The sequence below is a fragment of the Ctenopharyngodon idella genome, chromosome 13, assembly GCF_019924925.1.
Source record: "Ctenopharyngodon idella isolate HZGC_01 chromosome 13, HZGC01, whole genome shotgun sequence".
NCBI classification, from domain to species: Eukaryota; Metazoa; Chordata; class Actinopteri; order Cypriniformes; family Xenocyprididae; genus Ctenopharyngodon; species Ctenopharyngodon idella.
The window spans coordinates 31454146-31478660 of NC_067232.1; the positions used below are offsets into that span (position 1 = coordinate 31454146).

The window sequence follows — 24515 nt, forward strand, 5'->3', positions numbered from 1 at the left end:
CGATTGGTCTGTGCAGCGCTGCTTCAAGACGAACGCGCCTAGAGACTCAACGACTCATACTAGCTTTGTCCCTGGATGAATCAGCCATTTTGAACAAATTATTTGACTGATTGATTCATTGACTCACTCGTTATTTCATCAAATTGCAAAGGCCACCTCTGATTACTGTGCGTTTGATGTTGGGGTAAGGTTACATTTTCATAACAGAGATCATTTGATAGAACAAAATTTGCTTGCTTTTATGCAAAGATTATATTTAGCATATTGCAGTGCAATGCTCATGACATGTCAACTGAAATGTTCAGTCACAGCGTACATAAGAATATGTTTTTATTACACTGTGAACGTAACTGTCGATTTGCATGAAAGGTAACGTTCAGTGAATTCAAAACTCAAATTTAAAAATAACAAGACAAGCAGCCTGATCCACTTTTTTCTACACTCTGTAAAGTACCACTATAGTGCCACTTTCTCTGTTTGAACACCAAACACTTTGACAAGAACTTCATGGTTGGTCTTTAAAGTCTATTTTTATCCTGCATCCATGAGATGAGGAAAGGTTGAAAGTCAAAGCCAGAATCAAAGCTATTGTAACTCACCTAAGGCTTGAAACGTATGGAAGTACAAAAAAATGTTCTCATCACCAGTGCCATGAGCACAAGTACCTATTATCATCATCGGTAAATTAAGATAATGACAGCGCGAGAAGGCGAGCGATTTAAAATGAGTAAGACACAGGAACTTTGTGAAAATGCTGTCCTATTTTGTAACAGTCATTAATTGTTCAAGCATGAGATGACCTACAATTATCAAACCTGCTATATTGCATCATGTTGATTCCTTTCATTTAGTTTATCCACTCTGACTAATTCATGGCTGGAGGGTTGAAAATCTCCCTCTAAGCTTAATTAGTGATCTTCATTACGAAGATACGCAAGCCTATTGACTTTAAATTGAGGCACTGCCACGGCTGCATCACTCTATATTCACATCTCTTTTTAAGCCTTCAGATTGTATGACAAAAATTAGATGCTAAATTATGAGTTAATTCCATTATCTGGATTTGCTCAACGTGAGTGATGTATCTTGCATTTTAAATGATAATTAATGGCGGTTTTTGATGTGTAGCCTAGTGTAATCCAGCTTTCAGCTTCGAAGCTATTTTATTGATAAAAGTCATGGGGCAACATGTTTCTGTGCTCCTGAATGTTTTGGTGTTCACACAATTATACATGTGCTACAGTAAAGGCAGATTAAACCTACCGGAACCAACTGTGCATTCATAGCTTTCAGTCACGACTGGCATGGAGACCTGGAGGGCAAAACATCCATAAAACTGCAGCACAGGCCTGTCAATTTTCCATCTGTTTGAAGTCAGGCATATTTAAATCACCTCTCAAAAGAAGAAAAACAAAAATATGTAAACAAAATGCAAAAAGTTTTGGGCACTTGTGATCCATATCCAGCACCTGCTGCAGTATTTCTGTCACTAAAAACAATAGGATGCTCTAAAACACTTAGGCCCAATCCCAATTCTATTTTATACCCCTTCGCCCTACCCCTTGCCCCTTGGTAGGGCTGAAAATATTCCCCTAAGAAATGGGACACCACCACTACTACACCATTACACACGTCATCATACCTAGTTTCTTTTATTAGTGTCCTGTAACATTTAACCAGTATGAACAGCAATGAAGTCCGCATATCAACAGAAATCAGGCGCGAGCACGTTTAACAGATTACTCACTCTCAAAGTTGTTTTGAGCTGTATTTTGGACTTCAGAAAAGACCTTAGGCGCCAGAGAAACAAGCGCGCTGCCATCTTTATAATATTGTCTTTGAACTTCCGTTTTTTGCGGTATGTATATTTCTATGGCATCGCTGTTGAAGAATAATTAGCTGGTGAAGTGGATTTACTTGTTGTAGAGTTTATTAAAGTTATCGTGAGCATTGTAATGTTTAAAGCAGATGTCTTAATAAATGTCAGTAGACCCAGAAGATTTTATTTTTAAGATTTTAATGAGCAGTTCATTCATAAATACGTAAGATCGCTGTGGAAATACAAACCGGAAGTCAAAAGACAACGAGCGCAGCGCTGAAAAGGGGCGGGGCTACATAAGGTCTATACAGGGAAATTTCTCATACCCCTTCGTTCGAAGTGTGGTCCCAAAAAATCTTCGTTTGAAGGGCTATCTGGCCCTTCCCCTTCCCCCTACCACTCCAGCCAAAATAGAAACGAGACAAGTACCCCTACCCCTTCACATGAACGCGCAAAACGAAGGGGTAGGGGAAAGCGAAAGGGTAAGGGGTAGAAATGGGATTGGGCCTTAAAGTACCTTAATGTACTAAAACAGTGATATTTAAAGGTTTGGTTGATTATGATTTGACTTTTTTAACTTTAGTTAGTGTGTAATGTTGCTGTTTGAGCATAAACAACATCTGCAAAGTTACGACACTCAAAGTTCAATGCAAAGGGAGATATTTTCTTTTACAGAAATCTGTTTAAGGACTACAACAAACGGCTGGTAGGGACTACAACGAGCTTCTTCTCGAGTTAGTGACATCACAAAAGATTAACATGACGGCACACGCTAGTGGATGAGTTGAATCAACTCCACAGCAACTACATAAATTTATCCACTAACAGTTCAGAAACATCCAGTTTCATTCTAAAAGTTGTAACTTCTTCCTGAGTCTCTCCATCAGTGTCGACTCCGGTTTGAACAATGTAAGGCTGAACACCGTTACTGACAATCCTCATTTTGGCTGCGTGAGATTCTCCAGCTTTGTTGTTGTTGAGCAACCGAAGCGTGAGCTATTAAAGCTCCGCCCTCTTCTGGAAAGGGGGCCGGGAGCAGCAGCTCATTTGCATTTAAAGGGACACACAAAAACGGCGTGTTTTTGCTCACACCCAAATAGGGGCAAATTTACAAGCTATAATAAATGATCTGTGGGGCATTTTGAGCTGAAACTTCACAGACACATTCTGGGGACACCAGAGACTTATATTACATCTTGTAAAAGGAGCATTATAGGTTCCCTTTAAAAGATCAAATTCAGTTATTGTTGATGCGTACTATATTTAAAGGGGTGGTTCAGTGTTTTTTTTCTAGGCTTGATTGTGTTTTTGGGGCACAGTTTAACATGTCTTAATGCTTCGTTTTTTTGAAAACGCTGTATTTTTCATATATTTTACCTTTATTCTACACCTCTGTCTCCACTGTCATATGAACGGCTCGTTTGACTTCCTGCTTCTATGATACCACTCCCTCCGAAATACGCAATGTGCTCAGATTGGTTAGCAGGTTGGTAGCTGGCCCAGTGTATCGTGATTCGCTGAAGCGTCTGGAAACGCCACGCCCCTTACCATGCGTTGTTACGCGCTTCGGTGGAAATGTAAATAATGGCGTCTATATTGCTGTATCAAACTGAGCCCGAATTAGACCCAGATGAAGAGGGTCAAGCAGAACCTCTGCACTTGCGGCTTTTAAAGGACGTTTATGAATGGTATTTCATTTAGTATTTGTGTCAGTGTTTAGATATGTTGTCACTGCTGTTTGTTAGCTTTCAATATACGGTTTTATCCTGATTAAAGCTTTACTGTAGCCGAATACATGACTGAGTAGTAGCATTTTTGTAAAGGTAGCGTTTAATTTATAGCATGAACAACTGTTTGTCTATGAACATAGACATGTTGGTGTTTGTTGGAGAAGTATGCAATAGAATTTAGCTAACTGGCTAGCGAAGCAAAAACGCGTTAGTCTTTGTTTATGTCCTTGATGCAACCAAAAATAGCAACAGAACTATACGTTTAAAAGACATGTACAAACAAAAAACGTACTTAAAGTTTGAAGCCAATAAACAGCAGCTTCTGCTTTTAAAGTGGGAACTGCTTCATCTTTCAGTAAAAGCAAATCCAGCATTGAACTCGTGTAGATTCTGGAAGCTGTCTTCAGCGCCGCATCCAGTGTAGAAAATATCACAGATTATAATGGGTTCTATTATCTTTTGACGCGTCGCGTCCGGTGTAGACAACTCTTCCGCTTCCATTATGCTGTCACATGGCCTCGCCCACTTTGTTGCGTGTTCCCGGGGGCGTGTTTTGCAGGGTTTATGATGTCACCAACCCGGGAAGAAGCTCGTTGTAGTCCAAACCGGTCGTTTTTGTAGGCATTAAACTACCATAACTTTAAAAGACAATATCTCCGTTTACATTGAACTTTCAGCGCTGTAACTTTGCAGATACTGTTTATGCTCAAGCAGCAACATTACACACTAACTAAAGTTAAGAATGTGAAATCGCATTGAACCACCCCTTTAAGTGAGCAGATGAGCCCAGAATATGAACACAACATGCTAAATGGTTGAGTGTTTTTTTTTTATTTATTTTTTTTATAATGATTTTCTAACACTTATTGAGAAACTGCGTTGTGGTTATATTCTGGGTTAATCTGCTCGCCTTTACATTGTAAGGGGTTAAATTGGGATTTGTTATGTGGGGGGGCTCTGTGGTTTCAGGGGTGCATGTATATGCGAAGACTACAAAATCGTATCAATTGACAAACTAAAATATAACAAGTTGAGAGAGCCCTCTGCTATGAACACTACAATGCTAATCAAAATCATTCTATATATGCTGGTAGTGTGCAAAGCTACATCAGATGACAATAAAATCTTTCTGTAGGCCTGTGCCTTCTCCTTTGTGTCAGTATCAAATATAAGAGTGATGCTACCATTAAAGGAGAGAATACAAATACAAAATAAAGAGTTCGACATTAAGCCTTGTTTTGTGCTTGTCCTTTGGACAACTAAATTGGTCATTTACTTGTCAGAGTAAAAAAGTAGCTTGCCTGAAAAAAAAAAAAAAAAAGATTTTTTTGTATGTTGTAAATATAATTTATTCTGAAACAAGCAACATTCTCATCAGTGTTTTATCAGCAGTGATATATTTAAATCTTCATATTTATGTTATTTACCCTGGGGGTATTTTATTTATATTCCTTACATAATAATAATAATAATAATAATAATAATAATTCCTTAATTAATAATAATAATAATTAACCTTTATAAAGGGCATTTCCCCCCTCCCCCAATCTAATTAAATTTATCTTTTATTTTAAATCTTTTATTTCAAATTCTTACATTTGATAAATTAAAATAGTAAGACACTATAGGGCTGTTACCAAATTAAATAATTTACACTGAAAAAGTACAGCTGCATTCAATAATGTTATGAGACTCTTTAAATATTTTCAAATATACAAATAAGAAATGTTGGTGGGAAATTTATACTTTTAAACATGAAATTAAACCGCCAGTAGATGGCGGCAAGAGACCGTCTTAATGAGTGAGCCACTGAGTCATTTATTCAAACGATTCATTCAAAAGGCTAAATCAAGAATGAAGCAGGCCATTGAATCTTCACTCAACCGATTCGTATAAAACACTGAATCATTCAAAACGGACGAGCGCTGCTACAATAGAACAAAAAACAGGCAATTTCAATCAAGGTGATATTCAGGAATTCAGCACTTTCGGTCGTGTGATGCTTAACTTTTTCATATGTCGCAAATAGCTAGCTATAAAAACCCCACATATTGAATTTTTATTGCAACATGATAACTGAGTTTCTTTGTGTGAGCAGAGCTCATTTGTTTTGAATTCTCCTCAAGAGGTTACGTGCGCCTCAACAGCGCAACAGGCTATCACCACCAATATACATTAGGCTACATATATTACTATCCACTACCACTATCGCCACTTAACCTAAATGAATCATTCTCGCGTTTTGGTTGTTATTGACATTTTAATCAAGCTACTTATCTGGTCAGGCAAGTAAAATTCTCTTTCACATCAAAAAATCCACTTGTCCCGCAGTCCCGGACAAGCGTATGTCAAGCCCTGGTAAGCCTATGTGCCGGGGCTCAGCCCCGGACGGCCCCAGCCCAATTTAACCCCTGATTGTAAGCATAATCAATAAGGTGTACTGAATTTGGTCTTTTAGTATAACTGTCTTACTACATTAGTACTTAGCACAAATCTGGAGAAAATAACTGGCAGGCAATGGAGAAAAGTCTCCAGGTTGCCCTTCAGGTTGGCATTCCTATAAAGGTGTGACATCTTGTCAAATCCGTGAATTAATCGGTTTTAATGTACACATTCCAGCCAATCAGAATCAAATATTCAGACAGACCACGGAATAAAAGCAAGATGGCAGGTAATATACAGTTGTGGTCATACTGGAAGTTTACCTACACTTTGCATCTAATATTAATTAATAATTTAATAACAAATAATATTCAGTAAGTTATGTTTAAGACAAAAATGGACTTTTCAGCAGCAAAATGGAAATGAAACACATTAAGCTTTTGTTGGTCAGGAGTGTGGCTAGGGTTTTTTGAAGCCTCAGATTTTATTTTATGCTTATCTGAGAGTGTTGGGTCATTTTTTCACTATTTTTTTCTTGTTTGCACAACAGCAATTTTAATTGCAATGGCAATTTATTTAATATCTGAAGGCGGTATTTTTACATCCCATTGACACCGCAAGCGAGGTAGGAGTCCACTTCTTTGATTATAATTGGAGGGTTTGCGGGAGTGCAGAACACTACGCAGAACCTCAGAAGCTCAAAAAGCCATGTGAAATTGTTCAAGGGACCACACTCTGCATCATTATAGGCAGTGATTACATTGGGAGCATTCAGTCTGTCATGTTGCGTCATTAGCAGTGTAAGTGGGGTATCATTCTGCACACTCTGAATATGTGTAGGGCAGGGATGTCAAAGACACAGCGCATAGGATGAATACAGCATAACTGCATATAGCTTGCATCTTGAAGCAGTAGAACCTTTTTTATGATTATCTTTCTCTTGAAACTGAATATGTGTGTGATACTGTCCCAGGCATCCCAGTTCATTTTCCTACTTTAAAGTTTGTTCACAGCTATAGTGACAAATACACAGGACGGTTATAAAAGCAAAAGTGAATTTTCACAAAAGTGTCCCCCTGATGGATAATTAGATACATTAAAGGTGCAGTAAACGACTTCTGAAAAACACTGTTGTTTGAAATCAACCCAAACAAACACACCCCTCCCTTAATTGCTCCGCCCCCAAAATGCACAAGCACACAATGCAAGAGTTGATGTCTCTTTTTCACAGCTGAAGTGAAGCAAAATAATACTTTGCAAAAAATAAAGCGAAGACGACGAACGAACAACAAGAGTTTGTTGTTATTTGCCAACAGCACACCTCTTCCTTCCCGCTTAGGACTCTCCAGGGCTGGAAAGCTTTTCTAATATTAATGCAGGTCCTAAAGCTCTTGCCTGATCATAGCCCTCTTTATCCAGTGATATTCCTCAGAGCTTTTCTCTTTTGTAATGTCTTTCAGCCATCTCTCATTTCTACAGTCTTTTTCTTCAGATCTCTTCTTGTTCACTCTCTCTTCTCCCCCGTCGTGAGTGGACACACCCAGGGCAGGACTGAGGGGACCTCTGGGCTTGAGTTTATGTTTGGGCTCTTCCTACGCTACAAATGACCTCAATTAGAACATCATTATGCAGCACAAAATACAAAAAAAATTAAATATGCTTTGATGTTTCTATATTAATATGCCTATCCATGCTTTAACATGCCATGCGGCCTAGTCAAAGTTTAGCAGTAATATTAATTAGTCATTATAATACAATAAAATACAGAATGTGCTCTCTCATTTGAGAGAAGATCAAAACCCTGAAATAACACTGAGCAATAAAGCCAGAGATGAACAGTATTTTTAAATTTACTGTCGTATCTGTGTCCTCTTATGTCAGATTTCTTAAAGGATTAGTTCAATTCAGAATGAAAATTTCCTGATAATTTACTCAACCTTCATGTCATCCAAGATGTTCATGTCTTTCTTTCTTCAGTTGAAAAGAAATGAAGGTTTTTGAGGAAAACATTCCAGGGTTCCCTTTCAGTCGGTCACGTTCGACGTACGTCAGTAGTGACCGACGAATTGGGATATCGCTAGAGAGCCCTATCAGCTTCGAGTGAACTACAACAGGCCAATGAAGTTGGCGTGCGATATTTGCATAATGCGCACCGCCCCCGCCAGGTGGTATAAATAGGGGAGCAGATGCAATCGCACTCTGTCTTTCGCTTCGGAGCCAACCTGTGTGTTCCTGCTGTTAGTCTGAGAGTAACTTCGCAAGCCTTTGAAGAGCTTTTGTTCTACAGTGCTGGCTTTATGGCACCTTACAGCGAGGCCGCGAGCTTCCCAGAGTGAGCTTCTCGAGCTGTTATACAGCTCTCAACTGCTGTTTTCACAGCATTATTTGCCCCGTTGGTTTGCGATTTGGGCCGGTTCCTCTGTGTGTGTGACTCAGGGAGTGAAAAGTGTACCTGCAGTCACATCGCGGCTGTTCCCTGTGTGCTTCGGCACAAAGAACAAGAGCTTCTAAAAGAGCTTCACAGACAGACACTGCGTCTTTTTCAAGACGTCATTCTGTCTGTGCGTTTCTGGAGGCGGTCGTTTCCTATCCTCACTGACGGCCACAATCACTTTCTCTCATGTCTGCTTAGCGTGCTGAGACTGTGTTTGTGGATGGTTCATATTCTCTTGCAAAAAAAGAGAGCATGCCCACGTCGGCGCGTTGTTCGTCTTGCCTTTCTCGTAAGGGCTTGAGCGCTCAGCGCGCCGTGTGCCGTCGAGCTGCCGGCTGACAGCGCGCGTTGCCATGGCAACCCAGCGCGTTGTTCGGCGCTCTAGATGCGTGGTCGAGACTCGAGTGCCTCAAACGAGGTGGAGTCCCCTCACCTATTCCCCGATCTAGTTTCTCTTTCTGAATCAGAAAAGTACTACTTTTGGTGAATAAGCCAGGGTGACCAGAGGATCACAGTGGGGCATTACCTGCCGAGCCAATCTCCGTGGGCCCCCCACTCCTCTAGCGCATCGCAAACATGCTGTGACTGTGTTCGTGGGTGGTTTATGTTTGGTAAAAACATGGCCACGTCGGCGCTCAGCGCCGTGTGTCGTTCAGTTAGACGACCACGTTCACTCTCTCACATGGCTGGTAGCTTCTGGGTGGATTGCTGGTCCTTCTCATGGGGGACCTAGCATCTTAGTCAGGGCTCCAGCAGAGGATCAGATGTCGACTGCTACATTGGAGAGAGGGTTGTTGGGCTCTGGACATGAAGATGAGGCTGAGCGTCCCACGGTTGTGATGTGCTCATGCTGAATCAGATTCAGAGTTAACGACCATGCTTTCCCGGGCCCCTGGGGGCGTGGTGTGACGCGTACTCGCCTTGCCCCGCCCCCTGTCTTAGCCTGGACGTGCATGAAAAACTTGGCAGTTTAGAAGCCTTTCTTGGTGCCAAATATGGAACACCAAAAGGGTCATATCTGCATTAAGTTTTTTTCTCTCTCACTACCCTCTGTGGTGGGGTGGCAGTGCTACGGGCACACCACCTCTGCCCTGCATGGGTCTTGGCCCCCGGCAAGTCTGTGGAAGGCCAAAGCACTCATTGCATATGGGTAGTTCTGAGTCGGGGTTGAGCTACGCATGATGCAAGTCATAGCGCAGGCCCCTGGCCAGACAATGTCTACCATGGTGGTCCGGAAACACCCCTGGCTAGCCTTGCAGAGGTGTGTCATCGTCTAAGTACGCTTTCTCGATGCTCTCATCTCACAAGCTGGCCTAAAATCCAGCCCGCTCAGCCCGCAGCCAAGCCACTTGGCTAGCGAGAAGCGGTCCTGGAGAAACTGGTGACCTGGAGCTGAGGTAAACAGTTCTTCGGGAGACGATGCCCGCATCGCTCCCTCCCCGGAGGAGGGCCGGGTGGAGAATTTTGGTTTGTTCCGCCGCTGGCTCTCCGGAGACCAGCGGTGCCCACGGAGTAGAACTGTTTTCTGACCCTCCAGGTCCCAAGAGGGCGCGGCTGGCAGTGCGCGAGGCCCACCTCGCCGCTCTCAGCCCCCTCTCACTTCGCCAGCAGGTCCCAGTGTGTTGGTTGAGGCCGCCTCCCATGTGCCGTCTCCCATTCACACTGCCACCTTGCAGAGTCTGACCACACTACGGGCCGCTATGCCGTCCGAGTCGGGTCCAGCACTCTACCTCGCTGCCCCACGCCCGGTACGTCTGTGGTCCATTTGGTCCCGCTGGTTCGGTGTCTGGAAGCCTGGCTAGCGCTTTCCAGCCCGTCCCGCTGGCTCATTTGTACCATCAGACTCGGCTATGCGATTCAGTTCGCCCGGCGTCCCCCGGGGTTCAGGGGTGTCCATTACACTCGTGTGTCCCTGGACAATGCACCTGTTCTCTGGGCGGAGATTGCTGTCCTCCTGGCGAAGGATGCAGTCGAGCCGGTCCCTCCAGCCGATTTGAAGTCAGGGTTCTCCAGCCCCTACTTCATTGTACCCAAGAAGGGCGGTGGGCTACGGCCAATCCTGGATCTGCATGTCCTGAATCGGTCCCTTCTCAGGCTGCCGTTCAAGATGCTTATGCAGAAGTGCATTTTCAAATGCATCCGTCCCCAGGATTGGTTGGCAGCGATCGACCTGAAGGACGCGTACTTTCATGTCTCGATTCTGCCTCGTCACAGACTCCTACGGTTTGCGTTCGAGGGTCGGGCATATCAGTACAAAGTCCTACCCTTCGGGCTGGCCCTGTCGCCCCGCGTCTTTACGAAGGTTGCGGAGGCGGCCATTGTTCCGCTCAAGGAACAGGGCGTTCGCATCTCAACTGCCTCGACGACTGGCTCATCCTGGCCAGCTCGTGGGTGCAGTTGTGCGAACACAGGGACATGGTGTTAGCTCACCTCAGTCGGTTGGGTCTTCGGGTCAACTGGGACAAGAGCAAACTCTCCCCCGGGCAGAGGATCTCTTATCTCAGTAGGGAACTGGATTCGGTCGCCTGGACCGCGCGCCTCTCCGAGGAGCGCGTCCAGTCAGTGTTGACCTGCCTGAGTACGCTCAAGCGCAGGACGGCGGCCCCACTGAAACTCTTTCAGAGGCTCCTGGGGCATATGGCATCCGCAGCCGCAGTCATGCCGCTCGGATTGCTTCATATGAGGCCGCTTCAACACTGGCTCCGCGGCCGGGTCCCGAGATGGGCGTGGCAGCGCGGTACGTTCCGTGTCCCCGTGACACCGAACTGCCGTCGCACCCTCACCAAGTGGTCAGACTCTTCGTTCCTGCGGGCTGGAGTTCCCCTCGAACAAGTGTCCAGGCATGCTGTGGTCCACACAGATGCCTCTGCCACGGTGTGGGGGGCCACGTACAACGGGCATGCAGCATCGGGTCTGTGGACGGGGCCCCAACTGCATTGGCATATCAATTGCCTCGAGTTGCTAGCAGTACGTCTTGCACTGGGCCGCTTCCAGGAGCTGTTGACAGACAAGCACGTACTGGTCCGCTCGGACAACACTGCGGCCGTTGCGTACATCAACCATCAGGGTGGTCTACGCTCCCGCCGTATGTCGCAACTCGCCCGCCATCTCTTGCTATGGAGTCAGAAGCATCTGAGGTCGCTTCGTGCCATTCACGCCCCAGGCGTGCTCAACCGTGCAGCCGACGAGCTCTCACGGCAGCCTCCGCTTCCGGGCGAATGGCGACTCCGTCCCCAGGTGGTCCAGCTGATCTGGCAGCGCTTTGGCGAGGCACAGATAGATCTGTTCGCCTCCCGGAGACTGCCCACTGCCAGTTCTATTCCCTGACCGGCGGCACGCTCGGCATGGATGCCCTGGCAATCAGCTGGCCCCGGGGCCTACGCAAATATGCGTTTCCCCCAGTGAGCCTTCTCGCACAGCTCCTGTGCAAAGTCAGGGAGGACGAGGAGCAGGTCTTGTTAGTGGCTCCATACTGGCCCACTCGGACCTGGTTCTCGGACCTTACGCTCCTCGTGACAGCACCTCCCTGGCCCATTCCTCTGAGGAAGGACCTCCTGACTCAGAGACGGGGCACCCTCTGGCACCCGCGTCCCCACCTGTGGAAACTCCATGTGTGGTCCCTGGACGGGACGCGGAGGTTCTGAGTGATCTCCCGCAAGCGGTCGCAGACACCATCACTTCCGCTAGAGCTCCTTCTACGAGGAACCTCTATGCGCTGAAGTGGAACCTATTCGTCGAATGGTGTTCCTCTCAACCAGAGCGAGAGGACCCCCGATCATGTTCGGTCAGAACCGTGCTTTCCTTTCTGCAAGAGGGCCTGGAGCGAAGGCTGTCTCCCTCCACCCTCAAGGTGTATGTTGCCGCTGTCGCCGCACATCACTATGCAGTTGATGGTAAATCGCTAGGGAAGCACGATCTGATCGTCAGGTTCTTGAGGGGGGCGAGGAGACTAATCCTCCCTGGCCCCCCTCTGTACCCTCTTGGGATCTGACCCTGGTTCTTACATCTCTCCGGGGTCGTCCCTTCGAGCCTTTGCAATCAGTCGAGTTAAAAGTACTGTCCTAAAGACCGTCCTCCTGGTTGCATTGGCCTCGCTCAAGAGGGTAGGGGACCTGCACGCATTTTCGGTTGACGAATCGTGCCTGGAATTCGGGCCCGGTGACTCTCACGTTATCCTGAGACCCCGGCCTGGATATGTGCCCAAGGTTCCTACCACTCCCTTTCGAGATCAGGTAGTGAACCTGCAAGCGCTGCCTTCGGAGGAGGCAGACCCAGCCCTAGCTTTGCTCTCTCCCGTCCACGCTCTGCGCCTGTACGTGGACAGAACGCGAAGCTTTAGGACCTCAGATCAGCTCTTTGTCTGTTACGGAGGCCAGCAGAAGGGAAAGGCTGTCTCCAAGCAGAGGATGGCCCACTGGATAGTGGACGCCATCGCCCTGGCGTATGAGTCCCAGGGCGTGCCTTGCCCGCTCAGGTTGAGAGCCCACTACACCAGAGGAGTGGCCTCTTCCTGGGCGCTGGCGCACGGCTCCTCGCTGACAGATATCTGTAGAGCTGCGGGCTGGGCGACACCTAACACGTTCGCTAGATTCTATAGCCTTCGTGTAGAACCGGTATCTTCCCGTGTACTCGCTTCCACCAGCCGGTAGACGCGAAGAGCCCGTTCTAGTGTCGGCTTGCAATGCCACTCCCGCCCCCTGGGCCGGATACGTGCATCCTTTTTACTCCAGTCGAGTTCCCCGCTTGGCGAACCCTGTCGAGTTCCTCCGCCTCCCCCTTCGGCTCGGACATTGCGGAGTGTCTGATGCCAGGCCAAACCTCCGTCACCGACGTTGACGTTTGGCTGGGTTCCACATGTCGTGACCCCTCCACGTGAGCGGTCCCATGTGTGTATTTGTCCACGGTCAACTCCCTACGGCGAGCCCGTGTCTTTCCCTAGCAGAGCCAGCTCTGCTGTCACCTGTCAGATGAGTCTCCCCCCTACCCAGGTGGAGCCATCCCAGGGACTCCATATGCGTACTGCCCACGGCCAGTCCATATGTGTACTCTCCACGTAAATTCCTCCCCTACAGGTGGGTAGTGGTCTCCGCAGCGTCCCCTACGGGTTCGCTTCCCCAGTGTAGTCTAGTTTACTTAGTGGGTATATCGGAACAGCAGTAGACTCTCTCGGCGTAAGCTCGCCCCCTTCCCCGTCCCACTGGTGCGCCGGGTGGCTAGAGCTTGCGCTGGGCACTGGAAGGGGTTCATACTGTGGCGCTTTATTTGGGATCCCAATTCGTCGGTCACTACTGACGTACGTCGAACGTGACCGACTGAAAGGGAACGTCTCGGTTACGTATGTAACCCTCGTTCCCTGAAGGAGGGAACGGAGACGTACGTCCCGTCGCCACAGTTGCTGTACCCTCGCTGTAGTGCAGACTAGGTTGTCTCCTCAGCGAAAAACAGAGTGCGATTGCATCTGCTCCCCTATTTATACCACCTGGCGGGGGCGGTGCGCATTATGCAAATATCGCACGCCAACTTCATTGGCCTGTTGTAGTTCACTCGAAGCTGATAGGGCTCTCTAGCGATATCCCAATTCGTCGGTCACTACTGACGTACGTCTCCGTTCCCTCCTTCAGGGAACGAGGGTTACATACGTAACCGAGACGTTTTTCTCCATATAGTGGACTTCACTGGGGTTCAACGGGTTGAAGGTCCAAATGTCAGTTTCAGTGCAGCTTCAAAGAGCTCTACATGATCCCAGACGAGGAATAAGAGTCTTATCTAGAGAAACCATCGGCCATTTTCTAAAAAAATATAAAAACTATACTTTTTAACTACAAATGCTCATCTTGCACTGCTCTGCGATGTGCCATGCATTACGTAATCACGTTGGAAAGGTCACGTGTGACGTAGGGGGAAGTACCGCGGTAGGGCGAAAAACTCTAATTTTCTCCTCCGACTTCAAAATCGTCCGACATGGTTGTTTTACCTTTGTTTTGTAAAGGCCGCTTGACTTAGTCTTTGCATGTTCGCTTTGTAAACACTGGGTCAGTACTTCCACCTACGTGACATATGTTTTTTGCATAATTAGTTAATGCAAAAAAACTGCCTTATTTTTGCAGTTTTGGTGGCAAGTCATGTCTTAATTAGTGAGTTGAATCCTTTATTCAACCGATTCGTACAAAATGCTCATTTAAAACTAAACAAGACTGTATTTATGAGTGGGTAGCATAATTAAATCATTTTCTCGTCTGATTCGTTCAAATACACTGATTCTTTGAGGAATAAAACACTGTGTTGCTCGGAGAAGCAGCAGTTCTGCTGTTTGTTCTATTTTCTTTGACGGAGCAAAAACAGAATGTATTGTGTATAAGTTAGTCAGTGACTTGTTTATTGAACTGTTGTATAAAATCAGTGTCACATTTAGATTGTGCAGATGTTCGGAAAAACAGAACTCTTGCTTGTGTAATATAGGCTAACTCATATATCATATGCTTATATTATAATTATAAAAAAAAAAAAAACAGGAACTCATTAAATGTTTTTTTTTTTTTTTTTTTTTTTTTTTTTTTTTTTTTGCAGTGAGATGGGAGTACTCAAAACTCTTCAGATTGCATAGTTTAGTGGAAAATTAATAGAAATTATCATAGGCGGAGGGTGAACCAACTCCAGGGTAAGGCTAGATGTGATTCCTCCATAAAAACACATTTAAATAGAATGTCATGAAATAGTTACGTGTCGCCTATCAGCAACCTACACATCCCAGCATAAGGGCTCTTGTTATTAAAGTGGTTATGTTCACAAACCACTGTAATTTGAACAGGCAAGCATACAGTATGCTTGATTTGGCGTGGCAGCCAGTTCGAATAATAAATAGCCTAACCATTGCCTTACCTAATGCAGTAAAACATAGGGTTTCTTCAAATTCTGAATGAATTATATTGCCTATAAAGCGTGCATAAAAGCGCTCCTTTTAATAATTTAATCTAATAATTTCTGACTGGTAATGGAGTGGGCAATGGTAAGTCTGGCCATGGACACACCCCCTACTGCTGATTGGCTACAAGTGTGTTGTGCTGCTGGGTTTAATCCACTTTCAACAGCGTTTTTCAGAAATTGCTCACTGCACCTTTTAACACTGATCTGGGCTGCGCTTCCCAAAGTCAACTATGGTTGAAAGTTCCGTCTTTACCAACAACTTACGACCATAGTTTTTGGGAAATGCATCCCTGATGCAGGGACATCCCTAATAACAGTTTATTATGCCTAACATAGCAACTCAACCAGGATTAGATCCTTTACTTTACAATATGCCTTGGGCGGGAATTATCTAAATTAGGAATATTGTGTACTTTGTGCTTTATAACAGATCGTTTTCATGCTCAAACGGCAACATTACACACTAAAAAAAGTTGAAAATGTAAAAAGCATAGTAGGTCCTCTTTACTGCATAATGCTGAATAAATTACATTTTAGCCTACACTTTTATCAAATGTACCAAGCTATTAAGGTCAAATTTAACAGAAATGCATAATTTAACTAGCCAAGTCACAGAATATATGATATTTCATTCATACAAAATATCAGAATGTCGCTTGGCTCATCAGAACCAGAACTGTTCCATATATAGAAATAATGCTGTGTGTGTGGTCCAGGGCTCATATGAATGCTTCAGGGCTTTTTTAATTTCATTCCAAAGCTCTTTAATTTAGCAGGAATGTCAATGAAAAGAGAAGATATGAATGATGAAACAGCCAAACAGGGAAAGAAAGAAGAAAAGTGTCATAACTGTGCTGTTGGAACATGGCTTAAGGGCTGTTGTACCAGGATCACAGGGCAGAAATAACTCTTACTTTGACTTACATGTTGAGATCACAGTGTTTGGAAGGGAACTGCAACAGAGCGTAACTTTCACTTCTTTTTTTTTTTAGAGCTCTTGTTTCTGGAAGTATTTTTCCCATTCATTTTTCACAACAGGAATTTCAAAAAGACTCTTTAGTAAAGAGTTCTGCACCAAACCAACCAGCTCTGAAATTAATAAAACACTATTACACAATTTGATTTGAAGCTCAACATATTTTATAAGGGAATTAACTACTACAATCCCAAGAAGATGAATAAAATAATCAAATAAAGAGCACAATAAATAACAAAAATAACACTATATATAGTGAACTTAACAATCTCAAAGATTTGATGCCACTAACAAGGCAATCTAGTGAAAGCTTGTAAGCACCACTATAATGTAAACACAAAATGTTTGCTATAGGCAGACTGAAAAAAAAACAAACTCTTATTCCCAGAAGTCGTAAAAAGCCAGCCAATCAGATTTGAGCTTGCCAGATCGAGGATCTTTGCAGTTTTGTGCACAATATACATGAGACAGTCAGTGGATGGATTTTAGGTGGTCGAGGCATATGAGTTTCAGTGGAATTAACAACTTGTAAAAGCAATCTGACCTAATGAGTGAAAGTGACCTGCTATTGATGAAGTACTGATTACTTTTCCCCCAACTGCACCATTATTTATTGGTCTGTTATTGTTGTATAATCCTTTTCAAATGAACCCCTAAACGTCACATAAAAATACAGCAAAATGGTTTGTCAGTTATATATGTATATATATATATATATATATATATATATATATATATATATATATATATATATATATATAAAACATTATGAATAACACTGATTATCTCTTCATCATGGCACCTGTTAGTCGGTGGGATATATTAGGCAGCAAGTGAACATTTTGTCCTCAAAGTTGATGTGTTAGAAGCAGGAAAAATGGGCAAGCGTAAGGATTTGAGTGAGTTTGACAAGGGCCAAATTGTGATGGCTAGATGACTGGGTCAGAGCATCTCCAAAACTGCAGCTCTTGTGGAGTGTTCCCGGTCTGCAGTGGTCAGTATTTATCAAAAGTGGTCCAAGGAAGGAACAGTGGTGAACCGGCGACAGGGTCATGGGCGGCCAAGGCTCACTGATGCACGTGGTGAGCGAAGGCTGGCCTGTGTGGTCCGATCCAACAGACGAGCTACTGTAGCTCAAATTGCTCAAGAAGTTAATGCTGGTTCTGATAGAAAGGTGTCAGAATACACAGTGCATCGCAGTTTGTTGCGTATGGAGCTGCATAGCTGCAGACTAGTCAGGGTGCCTGTGCTGGCCCCTAACCCTTGTTGTAAGCCTGAACTTGACATTAACTGCACACGTGTCCCTCAAATCTGATTGGTTGATTAAAATGTTGATCCAGGAACATGTTGTACTTGGTGAAATCATGTTCACCCCAGCATGCATGGGAACTCCTTCAAAACTGAAAATATAAACATAGTTTGAGTAACTACTCAAAGTCCCACACTTCCCTTTGTGGTCATCATTAGTTTTGATGACTTCACTATTATTCTAAACAGCGGACAATCCAATAGTAGGCTAATATTAAAGAATGAGTAGGTGTATTTTAAACCAGATAACATCTGCTAGTAATCACAAACATAACACTTCTCTGTCAAGAGAGCAAGCCAACAATCGTTAATTGTCAGATTGTAAAACGAGAGCAGGAAAGGGCTGTCCCTAACACCTACATTTATACATTGAATGGACCCTCTGTTGTTTCTGCATTCCAATGAATATACAACAGCTTGAAAGCAATCTTGGAGACCACACATTATCGTTCTCAAAGTGCTTCATGTCAACGGTAGTGCTAAAGTCAGCAGAAGGTAAAACATTTCTTTTAAAGTTACTCTGTCTTGCCATTTTTGGATTAGGATGCAAATGTGCTGTGTAAGCTTTCTTTACTCATTTCAAATTTTGTCCGAAATGAAGTATGTCAAACTCCGATATGTAATCATTTTTTAGGGTGGAAAACAAGTCACTATCACATTTTGTCACTATTAGCAAGACAGGCACGTATTTCTTCCTCAGGAGCTCGGTGTTAGCTAAATATGTTAAACCGAAATCCAGAAAAGGCATGATTGCGAAATGAAGTGGTATTAATGGCTGTAGCATGTTTTTGTAATCACATCTCTTGATTTGTGCTTCAGAATGAAGACACTGCAGTTTTTGTAACACTGAATGCTCCAATCAGACAATATGAGGATGAAACATTTCTGCTCATCTGAACACAGCACTTGTTTTAATTCTATCATTTGTTGGTGCAGACAGAAGCTTGATGGCTCTTTGTTGTTTTCATTTTCTCCATGCTGTTTCTCAATGTGTACTGAAATTACTTTAATAATATGTCTGTTTTACAGGTCACCACTGTTTTTGCAACCAAGCTCAAGTCTTTCACCTTTGTGCCACTTCTAAAAAGACTGCCTGTGGAGAACAGGGTCTGGAAAAAGGTACTTCAGACAGGCAGACCAAACAAGGTGAGAAATACTCTTGAGACGGCTCGGTATGGTTCCTGTAAATGTATGCCATCCTGTGTCACTCAAAAAAGAGGAAACGAACATGACACTACCCAGAATTGGTTAATTATTTACTTTGTGCAACCATATGCTGTTGTTTTTTTTTTTTCCATGGAACATGACTGTTTTGAAGAATTTTAAAGAAACTTATGCAGATCTTTACATACAATGATAGTTCATAGTGAACATGTTTAAAGCACTATAGAAGTATCAGAAAATCATTTGACATCTGTGCTTTTTTCCAAGCTTTTTGGAAGAACAGACCCATATTTAAGTCATAAATCACATATTTTTACCTCCACTGAAGCTCTCGAATGTATTTCACATTCACATTATTTTTTTGTGTTGTTTGATCTAAATGACATCATGTGCATTTGGAACAGTCACATTTGTGTGAACTATTGCTTTAAATAGCAAATACTGCACAAATCTGATAAAGGGGGAGACTTCAGTGATTACGGGTGAAGTTCTACCCAGAGTCCCTTAGCAGATGACCTACGTGTGTGTGAAAGGGAAAATGCGAAAGGCATTTGCTGAAGGGCTTACACAATCAGGGTGGGTCATGTGTACTTGCATGTGTGCAATACATGAGGGACATGGACTTCTGGTAAAAAGATGTACAAGCTGGAACGGGAAACACACGCACATATAAATGCATCCACTAACTCTCTTATATCGTCAAGATGCTCAGAAGCTAGAAATAGCCATCCGTAGCAGAGGCCTGCTTTGGGACAGCTGCCGTTTCAGGTTTGGTGTCGCTTAGTAACATTTCCTGTTCCAATGTCAGACTTCACAAGAGCTAGGGGACTCTGAGAAGAGCATGGCAGGAGAGGGTGTATACAAGGCTGAGGTTATTTACGTCCAAGACCCTGAAGAGGGCCAGCTTGGAGAAATGCTCAAGAACACCACTAAAAGTGAGGTGAGTATTTTGGTATATTCTGTCAGAAAAGTTATATAATAAAAACGTTATGACAATGACTGACTAGAAAACAAGCTATTGAAGCAATGACTTTTCAAGAAGTAATTTAGAGATGAAGGACTGTTTGTAGAGTACAATGTTCAAGTTGCTTTGGGATGACTTCTTAATATCTTTTAGCCTGCTCTAATGGGAGACATCATGATAATGAGTATGCTGATCATGTGTTGATCAGAGGTAGTTACATTCCCCTGTTCATTAAACACACATATTAGGGTGTTTGCGCAGTAGATAAAGATCTGACCATGCAGTTAATGGATAGGAATGTTTACTGTGTCTAATTAGTCTGTGCCACTAGTGTTTATCAGAAGCTTAAAAATAATGACTGTTTTTAAACATGTTTCAAAGACTTCTCTTGCCAATGGCATGCCCAGTTGAGAACAAGTGAGAATTGATTCTGTTGCATCAGAAATTTTAATGTCTACATAGACTTTCAATAATGAGTTTCACTGTAGTGGAAAAACAGGCCCACCATGTAGTCTTACTGTACAGTTTGAAGAAAACAATGATTAGTCATCATTGCAATGCAATCATAACTCAAATGTTTTCTGTTTATGGTTCTTTAATTTTCTTTCTTTCTCAGATTCAGTCACCTGACAATTTAACCCTTAAACCACTCACCACCCAAGTTGATCCTCACGCAGAATTTGGTAGCATAACCCCTGAGCCTGGCCCTGCCATGGAAACCACTGTTAACAAACACCCTGGCATTTCTCATCTAGGCTTTCACAACAATTCACTGGCTGCTGAGGTCAGCTCAGGTCTGTTTTTAAATAGCTCATCCCAAAGAGAGGAGGTCCTTAGCCCTGCCAGCTCTGTGGATTTTCTCACATCCCTTGCTTCTTCTAAGGAGTCTATTCTCTCCGAGGGCTGGGACAAGGAGAGGAGCTGGTCAGCGCTCCACATGTTCTCATGTGATGGTTCTCCAGGTCCCCTTAGTCGCACAGTTTCCCCGTGTTCCTCCATAAGATCAGGGACCTTCACACCCTCTGTGGTGAGAATCAAGCGGCACTCTTTGGCTCCGGGCTCCAGTTTGCTGCAGATGTCGTCCGCTTGCGTAACACCCTGCTGTGACAGTCGGGCAACCTCACCCTGTCCTCTTTCGCCCCGTGCCCGGCACAGGACTCCTCCAACCCAACTCTCCTTGCTAACGGCCATCCTCAGGAAAGGCCGTCTCCCTGTCCTGTCCTCTTATTCTCAAAGACCTTACACACCATGCTGGCCCATCAGCCCAGTTAACATGTCCTCCTGTTTAGCGTGCTCAGCTGCCTCTTCTGTTGCACCCATGAACATGCCCAAAGCAAAGTCTTGTACCTCCATAGATAGACCCTGTACTAAGTCTTGCCAGATTTTAAAGCCACAGCTTTGGAAACCAGAGCTGGTTGAGGCGCCTGACGAAACCCCACTCACGAAACCACCAGAAAGTCTTGACTCCACTAGTAGTAGTAGCATCGTCTTGCCTACAAATCGCATCCTTTCGCCAAGCTTACCTGCAGTCCAGCCTCACCTCTCTAAATCAGGTCCCAAGGCAAATCGTTTGCCGACAGTTCCTAGCTCTCTTTTGTGTAGCTCCTACTCCCGCATGAGGTCCTCATCTCCTAAATCAAGCTCTCTGTCATGTTCCAGCAATGAGAACCATAAACATCCATCCATGTCAGGGGAATGCCTGGTATCTATGGATCCAAATAAGTCAGCTGAATCTTTAGCATCCTTAATACATAAAGATGAAACAAAACCCCATGAAAGGTCAGAAAAATATTCATTGCCACTAAAACAGAGTCAGAAATCATCTGAGCTCTCCAACGAACTATATCTGAAACATACAGGAAGTCCATCTGGCAATTTAGACTCCACGGTACCAAAACCCGCTCAAAGTTCATGTAAATCTCCCTCGTTTCCTGCTCCGAAACACTCTTTTGAATCACAAAGTAATTCCATATCTCCAGTTTTAAGCCACAAAGATAATAAACAAAGTACTCTTTTCCAAAATGGTCGCAAAAATGATGTTGAAAGAGTGCACCTATCATCCCCGGCTCCCTCTCCTAGACCCATGGGTCTCACCCGCCTGTCCTACACACCTCCAGCCTCTCCTGCTTGTCCTCCAGTCCACCCAAACTCTCGGTCCTCCACCCCAGATCGCAGCACCCTTTCACCCTCCCCAGCGGTCCCAAGCCGTCAGCTTTCCCCCTCACCCTCATACTCCTTCTGTTCATCACCCTCTCCATCCCTATGGGGCAGCACACCAGACTGCGCAGATGGGGACTGTAAAAATAGAAAGGTACATTGCATGCCCTTTTGCTGTTACCTGCACGCTACTTGCATGCTCTACCGCTGAGCAGTGGGAATCATGCAAAGAGTGACGTGCATTTCCAGGAGTGACATGCCTCCCGCATTGCTGGGGAACATGATATGCATCATACTCATACTCAAGAGCAGTAGATCTTTAGCAAAGGTCAAGTTTTGCATGAACAATACATGTATGGTATACCACAGTAGATATGTTTGCACGGCTATCTCTGGGGATACATAACACGAATACAGACTGAGATATGGTGAACGGATGGTGATGTTTATGTTGATCTGCAGTCACAGGCATGGGTATATTGGCTAATTTATATGCATTCATTCATGCATGCTTTTTTTTCCACATCAGGTTCCAATAAGGAGAACCACATGATTATTTTGTATTGATAACTTTTTCCATGCAAAAACAACATTGTGATATGATATTGTTTCATGATAGGGAATTACTAATAAACTGCCTACCCTTATTGCACAGTACATCTGTAGATTATGTTGTTTAATTCTGCTTTTGACTTTTTATGACTTCTCAACTATTCTTTCCTAAAATAGCCATACAAGATCAAATCCACCTACAAGGCACTCGCTGCTATTCCTACAAATACTCTGCTCCTGGAACAGCAGGTGAGCTGCTTTATCTAATTACTCAAAATGACAGCTATTATCACTCATTTCTCATTCAGTGTCATTTTAAGCCATTATATCTTTGTTATTTTTTGGATTCCATGCAATTGTATCATCGGTAAAGAGTGTCATTGGATCCCAATGGAGGAAGTTGAAACTGAATCATTGATTTTTTTTCATTGATGGACAGCAGAATGAAATTGCTCATAAGTGGTCAAAAGGAACCTTAAAAGAACAAGCAGAATGAGTCATTCACATTGCATACCTCATTAGACATTATAGGAGAGGTTAAAATGTACTGAACAGGGTCAGTATAAGATGCAAGCAAACTCACGTCTTTGGGATTTAGTAGCTTCTACAACCTCTTTCTACCCACTTGTTAAGGTCAATAATATATTGTTTCATTAAAAGATTAAAGCTTCAACTACATCTCTTAATTTCCCTGCTGAAGGCTATAGATGAAGAGGTCAACAAGAAAGAGGCTTTGCTCAATCCTGCGGACAACTATTCTTGGGAGGATCCACACACAGAGGTAGAATGAGACCAAAACATCTGAAATAGCTGGGTATGACAGTATACCATGCGGTGGCTGGTAGAACCAGTAGAGTTTTTGCTTTATCGTGATATATTTCAGTACATTCTAAAAACACTGGGTTGTTTCAACTCAAATTTGGGTCAAATATGGACAAACCCAACCGTTGGGTTAAAAATTGAATTAAAAAATTTAACCCATTGGTTGGGTTTGTTCCTATTTGACCCAAATTTGGGTTGAAACAACCCAGTATTTTGTAGAGTGTACACAAGACTGCTTTACATCATTTTACGTGTAAAACAACAAAGAAATATGAGAGACTGGGATGTGAATCAAATAAAGATCAGGGCAAACTTCTTAACAATCCTTTTTATATTTAACTTTTTAAAACCTTTGGTTTTACCTTGAGTGTTCCATAAAGAAAAGTAGTCACAGCTCTATAATGTAACGAGTGTCAAACACTCTCAGGATGGCCAGACAATAGGGGCAGTGGTTGCCAAGGTGGACCTGGCATGCATCTTAGCACTAATAACTGATTTTTTAATTAGCATCCATTAATTATCCATTAATGTAATGGAATGAATAATAAAATGAGATGAATTACCATTAATTTAAAGGGTTAGTTCACCCAAAAATGAAAATTCTGTCATTATACTCACCCTCGTGTCGTTCTACACCCGTAAGACCTTCCTTCATCTTCAGAACACAAATTAAGATATTGTTTATAAAATCCGATGGCTCAGTGAGGCCTGCATTGACAGCAAGACTTTCAGATGCCCAGAAAGCTACTAAAGACATATTTGACTATAGTTGTTCAACCTTAATGTTATGAAGTGACGAGAATACTTTTTGTGCTCCAAAGAAAAACAAAATAACAACTTTATTCAACAGCATCTAGTGATGGGCGTTTTCAAAACACTGCTTCATGAAGCTTCGAAGCTTTACGAATCTTTTGATTTAAATCAGTGGTTCGGCGCGTGTATCAAACTGCCAATGTCACGCCCCCCCAGTGGTGAACCATTGAAATTTCGAAACACTTATCACGTAACAAAGCCTTGTTTACTGAAATCATGTGACTTTGGCAGTTTGATACACGCTCCGAACCACTGATTCAAAACAAAAGATTTGTAAAGCTTCGAAGCTTCATGAAGCAGTGTTTTGAAATCGCCCATCACTAGATATTGTTGAATAAAGTCTTTATTTTGTTTTTTGGTGCACAAAAAGTATTCTCATCGCTTCATAACATTAGGGTTGAACCACTGTAGTCACGTGAACTGTTTTAAATACATCTTTAGTAGCTTGTGAAAGTGTTAGGAGGCCTCGC

General features: G+C 43.6%; 1 protein-coding gene across 4 annotated transcripts in view; it reads left to right on the forward strand.

The window, feature by feature from the left end:
* Window positions 1–24515, forward strand: part of mlip (muscular LMNA-interacting protein) — a 57446-nt gene that overhangs the window by 8391 nt on the left and 24540 nt on the right. For 2 of the 4 annotated variants that reach the window (XM_051916878.1, XM_051916879.1), the window contains exons 2-6: window positions 18603–18719; window positions 19546–19677; window positions 20318–22012; window positions 22588–22659; window positions 23111–23191. In XM_051916878.1, coding sequence (XP_051772838.1) covers window positions 18603–18719; window positions 19546–19677; window positions 20318–22012; window positions 22588–22659; window positions 23111–23191 — 2097 coding nt within the window. The remainder of the gene's footprint in view (window positions 1–18602; window positions 18720–19545; window positions 19678–20317; window positions 22013–22587; window positions 22660–23110; window positions 23192–24515) is intronic. The other 2 variants (XM_051916880.1, XM_051916881.1) reach the window with 2 other exon arrangements.